Raw genomic sequence first — 6,091 nt, forward strand, 5'->3', positions numbered from 1 at the left:
GTCTAGTAGATTCTCTGGATCTGAGAAGTCTGATTATATTTACACACGCACGACTGACCTTTGCTCGACTCTTCAATAATCTCTCCGTATAATTATTTAGCTTATTTTATAATTTATTAATTGTTATGATTCGATTTATATTCCATAGTGGTTATGGCTTGATTTGTTTTTTAAGAAAGAATGAAGAATTAATTTTTAATCTCATTCTCTCCTATCTGTTCTCCCTGAAGGAGAAACCGCCTGCTCTCCTCAATTCTCCTTTTTCTATTAGTTTCTCCGATATTTATTAATCTCATATTAATTTCTATCACATTAGTTGACATTCTTGATTATATACAAACTAGGTAAAAACTCTACCACAACTTTCTTCATTTTTCGTCCTGCGGATAATGTTTACTAACCTAAATAATTCGAGAATATAATAATCCCAGTTATAAGAATAAGTTGCTTTTCAAACTTATACTAAATGTGTTTATCATGTGTGATTATATAATGTGTGGTAAACTTCTATAAATGAATATTTAAATTGTATAATCGAATATAGGGCCGACCTATATGGCACAACAAGACCATAAGATGATCCAAATTCTTGGGCCATGAAGGTTAACAAATGGCTGAGTTTAGCTCAATTTAGCAAGTAAATTTAACCAAAGCTCATTTTCACCGAATTATTATTTAGTACTTCTATAGTTCTAGAGTCATTTCATTTTCAACTATAAGAGAAAGAGAAAGATATATTAGCAATTTTTGGTGAGAAAATGTCCAATTATAGCCTAATCAAAAAATCAATGACGATAAGAAAGATGAGATGGATTACTCAATTGTTAATGTTTAAATATCTATAATGAGTACAATTATATATCGCTCGGTGATAGTTAATGTTTTAGCTAAAACTTCATCATTAAATGTTAAAATGCAATTTGCAGAGAGAATCATTTTTTAATAGAACGAAATGCTCATAAATTTCGAAGTGTATAATGTTAATCAAATAAATATTTGAGTGTCAGCCGCCAATTATTTTATAGAAACAGTTATAGTGAAAATGGCACAAGGATTTATTCTAATAAAGTTGTACTTCTACGGAAATAATGTTAAAACACAATTTGGAATTTTTTACTCCAATACAGGCTTGAATTAGTGATAAGAAGAAAATAATAGGAGTATTAATAACGTATTCTATTTATTTAAGATGGGAAATATAAACGTCATACGACTCCAAGTCTCCAACCTCATTTAACGTTACATTTGACTTGTTCAATTCATCATGTAGATTAAGAATCTGATTAAAAAGGTCAATGCAACCAATTAATTGTATATCATCTTCGTTGAAGTATATACTCCATATGTTAAAGTTTCAATATATAGAATAAATTTGGAGGTCACCTAAAAAATAAAAATACTAGTACTAGTAAATTTGGATACATTGATGCTTATATTTGTAATGAATAAGTAAGACGAAATATGCAATTGACCCGTGTATAATTCATTATTTTAGCATTAGATCCTCAGGTGGAAGATAACGACATTAATTAAGTAAATATCCTATGTACTACGTAACGAATTAATTTAACAGATGAATTTGTGAGTTCTTAGTGGATAATGATGTCTTAATGGTTCATAATTATGCACAACAGCACAAATTCAATGGATTGGGCCATACAACTTTAATTAATTTCTACGTCATTTATGTGAATGTGCAAATCACACAATCAAGTTGCATTCAGAATACTACTACTACTAATATTCAACACTATCCTAAAATTAATATTAATTGAGAGTAGAAGTATTATTGGTGACATGATATATAATATGGCTCTACATAGACGATTGAGTAATTAAAACCACATTTATCATATCCAACAATAAACGTTTTTATAGAGTATATGATTATGAAAATGGTGATAAATTGTGGTGTAGAGTGAGAGACTACCAACAGGATAATTATAATTTACTCATTAATTTGTTTTTACAATCTGCGTTTTGATCCAATCTGGCAGTAATTTATTTCTGGCGACAATAATTAGTGACTAGGTAATATTAGTGGGTTGTATTACGTGGCACAGACCCTAACTAACAATGGCTCCACTTCATTTAATATCATTAATTATTAATTATCGATGCTGATACGATCTTAAATTAATACTTGAGCAAGCCACAATTAGTTTCAGTTTCATACAGATTATTAATCCGTTTATGGATACTACACGGCATTTCCAAGCTTTGAAAAATTGAAATTTCTACCTGTTTTCATAATATGTACTACCAAATTATATTTATGACATTGCTTTTCACTTTTGTATATCACATGTCTGATTGTCCCATTCGTGAAATATTCAATTGTTAAATGTTTGACACAACTATTAATTAGTATCAGTATTTATCTTTGTGATTTTGGTAATTATTTCAATGTGTAATTAATCAAGGGAGTTCATGGCTAATAGATAGACATAACATGATTAATCATAGCTTCTGTCATGAGAGGCAACAAATTGTCTGGCAGTTCCTATTAATTAATGTTACAACATCGATCATGCATGTTAGCTCAACTATAATTGAATTGAAGGCTCTATAGCTAGATCTGTATACCATCATTAATTATTTTCTCACTTCACTTTTTATAGCATATGCAAAATTGCAAATCAAACTAATCAAAACCATGATACTTGAATTAATGAAATGAAATTAAGACAATACCTACACGCAAGGTACAACCTTAATTCTATGTTCGTTATCCCATTTTCTGTTTTCCACATGTGCTCCGCTTTCAATGTTTCTTTAGGTTCAAGATTATGTGATTCTATTCAAATTTCAATAATGTCGAATTCAAGCATTGCAGAAATGAAAGAAAGTGGCATCGAAGTGATCGATAAACCGTGTCATTATTAGTTGATGGCTAACAGAATTTTAATCACTTAATTGTAGTTATGGTTAAATGATTAATTAAGCCTCCAGCTCACTAATAACATGCCATGAACATTGATAATATCACAAACAATAATTGCAAATCATGCTGATTCCCTTATTTATCGCTTATACAAGTATTGTGTATCTTATTAGAAATTAGTTGACAATCTAATTGAGCTTATTATATCATAAAACATTCATAAACTACTAAAACTCAAACAGGCTTATTATTGGTAGCAATTGATTGCATTAAACAGGTAAAACAGGCTACAGTTTTTTCACTATAACTTTACCTCTGTTATGGTTTCCAAAAATGTTTGTGTGAAACATCATTTTCAGAAAGCATAGACAACGCAACTGCAGATGAAAGAATCAAATGGTCCACACTCCAATAATTATACCAAAATATAACAAACTTTCATCAAAATGATTTAGATTGAGTACAGCAGCAACACATGGCATGCCGTGCCACTTCCCTATTTGACCCTCCCAAAACACTGCTTTTCCTTTATTATTATGCATAAAACCTATATATCCAAATACACATTGTGCTATTCCAGATTCACCCCTCCCCTCACAATTACAGGATTCCACCAAACACCAAAATTCACTTTTAACAAATACCTAAACATAATAATTAAAAAAAAAAGAAAAAAAAGAAAAAAAAAAAAAGGAATTGAGATTGAGATCATTTTCAACTAGGTCATGAAAATGAAAGAGACACAGCCTCACTAGCGAAGTGGTGGGGCCGGGGCCGGGGCCGGGGCCAGGGCCAGGGCCACACACACACACCTCACTAACTGAGTCAACCCAGTGAGTTGAGTTTCCAAGCGGAGGTGGCAATCAATGGCCTTGTGTGCCATCCCAGCATCAAACATCCATTATTCTCATCCACTCTGTAACCATCCCCACCTGCAAACAGCGCCAGCAGCATGCTAGCCTGCTTGTACGCATTAGACCCCAAGTGAACCGCTTCGAACCCGGCCGACCCGAACCGGGTTTTCCACTGCTCCAGCGTCTCGTGCCGCTCCACCCGGTCCACCCCTTCGCACGCCACCACATTGCATATCTGCCGCCCTAGGTAAACCTCGCTCATCACCTTGTCCTGGACGCTAACCGCCTCTTCGCCGCCGCCGCAACTCTCCAGTGAGTCGAATAAGGTGGAGTAGTAGTGGAGAGACTCGGTGAATCGGTCCAGGAAGGCACTCCCGTTGTGATTGGCCTCCTGCTCGACAACAGTTAAGATCTCCGGTTTCAACTCGCTGACCACTTGAAGCACCTTCTCGATTGCCCCGGGCCGGGCGAGGAGCTGGTGGAGCTCGAACATTGAATTCACGGCGACTGTTTCTCCCTCGCGGATTTCAAACATTGCGGCGTCGAGGTCGGCTAAGGAGCTCGCGACGAACCCTCTGTATTCGAACTCCACATTGATCGATTCCGCCAATTGAGCTAATCTCCACCCGACTTCCTGTAAGTGATCGGTTTCGTCGTGTGAGGGCGGGCCGACGCCGGTTAATCGGAAGCTAGGCGGGCCGCCGGGCCGGAGTGCCAGCGCTTGTAGCAGCGCGGGCCATTGCATCCCCTGTTTCATACTGAAATCGATGACGTGGACTCGGGATTTCCCCGCGAAGGCCTCGAGAATCGCTTGATTGGCGGTGAAGTGGGCGAATTTGAGGTAAGGGCAGGTCTCGTAGAAGTGCATTTGCAGCATATCGTTGAACGCCGAATCCTGCTGATTGGCTGGGTATAATTTGTAGATTCGCCGCGCTAGGGCTTCGGCGAAGTAGGTGGCGACTTTCCTCATCGCTCCGGCCTGCGAAACCGCCAGAAATCCGATGTTCTTCACTAGAGCTTCCGCCAATTTGAAGTTCTCCTGCTGTACGGCTTCGGCGCACGCCATCAGCGTGTGGACGAGCCGGATGCCGTTTTCCTGCGAGTCAACCAGGAGCGGCGTCGCAGGAGGCGGAGGCGGAGGCGCCACTGCGGCGATTGAAGTTTTGAGTTTCTTCGGCTGCGGCTGGTGCTGTTCCGGCGGCGGCGGGTGGGGTCTAGGGTAGACGGCTTTACCGGGGATGGCGACTAGATCGGAGCCGAAATCGAGGTGAATCGGCATCTGGGTGTTGACAGAAGCGGAAGATTCTAGAAAGGGATCCGAGGAGGAATCGAATTCGGGGATTGGATTGAAGCCGGAGATCATGGATTCGAGCCAGGAGGCGATATCGGAGGGGTTGTAATGGACGGTTTCATCGGCGAGCTGGGAGAGGCCTTCCTGGTGGAAAGTGCCCATGGCTTCCTCGAGCTGCTCAAGCTTCTGAGCTACGCCGGCCATGTCAGAGGACTTGACGTTGTAGCCGAGGACGGCGAAGAGCTCGTCGACGCCGGCATCGTCGGGCTGGCAGGGCCACATCTTGGGGTTGGGGGAGGAGGAGAAATTCTCTCGATTGAAGTGGTCTGGCTTCATCTAGAACTCAGATTGGCTCGGTTGGGGTGTTGAATTGGTGAAGAAGAAGGGAAGAATCAGGACATTGGGGATTGGCCTAGGGTTGCTTGGTTTTTCTCATATGTCCTCTGTTTCTGAGTTTTTGCTCGGTGGCCCAGAGAGATGACAGTACTGTCTGTAGTGTAGTGTGTGTGTGTGTTCTATTTGGAGAGAGAAAAGAGAAACTGTGTGAATTGAATCAGTATTGGGGACTTGAAAAATAGAGGTACGAATCATAGAGAGAGTGAGGGGTAAATAAAATTGAATTCAAGGGGGGCTCGTGATGCCTTCGACACACAACCACCACAATAAAAGGTGCGGGTAATAATTTCTTACTGCTACCGAATTCTATCTTTGTAAAAAATGTAAACTATTGTATCATTGTATCTACCAATGGAGTTGGGAAATAATAATGGTCAAAGCTTCTACTCAAGTATTTTCTAATATAGGCTTCCGCATTTATCATCCTTTAATTTTCCATCTCTTCCAAAATTCTATTTATAGAAATATAATAATTCAATATTGGTGGAAGTTAAGTTGCACCACCCGGATGTTTATTGGTGCTGTTCCGTCCCTATTAACATTTCAAATATGGATAATCAATCAAGAAAACTAATAATTAGATTATTTTCATCGATATATGTAGATAAAACGTTAGTCATTTGTTTTCTAAAGAAGATAAGTATATTAGTGATAAATTTAAAATAC

General features: G+C 38.7%; 1 protein-coding gene across 1 annotated transcript; it reads right to left on the reverse strand.

Moving 5' to 3' along the window:
* Positions 1–3,299: 3,299 nt before the first annotated feature.
* Positions 3,300–5,673, reverse strand: LOC125214167 (DELLA protein GAI1-like). Its single transcript, XM_048115070.1, has one exon. It carries the CDS (start codon positions 5,363–5,365, stop codon positions 3,710–3,712), a length of 1,656 nt encoding a protein of 551 aa, XP_047971027.1. The 5' UTR covers positions 5,366–5,673; the 3' UTR covers positions 3,300–3,709.
* Between the last annotated feature and the right edge of the window lie 418 nt (positions 5,674–6,091).

This window comes from Salvia hispanica, chromosome 3 (genome assembly GCF_023119035.1).
Source record: "Salvia hispanica cultivar TCC Black 2014 chromosome 3, UniMelb_Shisp_WGS_1.0, whole genome shotgun sequence".
Taxonomy (NCBI): domain Eukaryota; kingdom Viridiplantae; phylum Streptophyta; class Magnoliopsida; order Lamiales; family Lamiaceae; genus Salvia; species Salvia hispanica.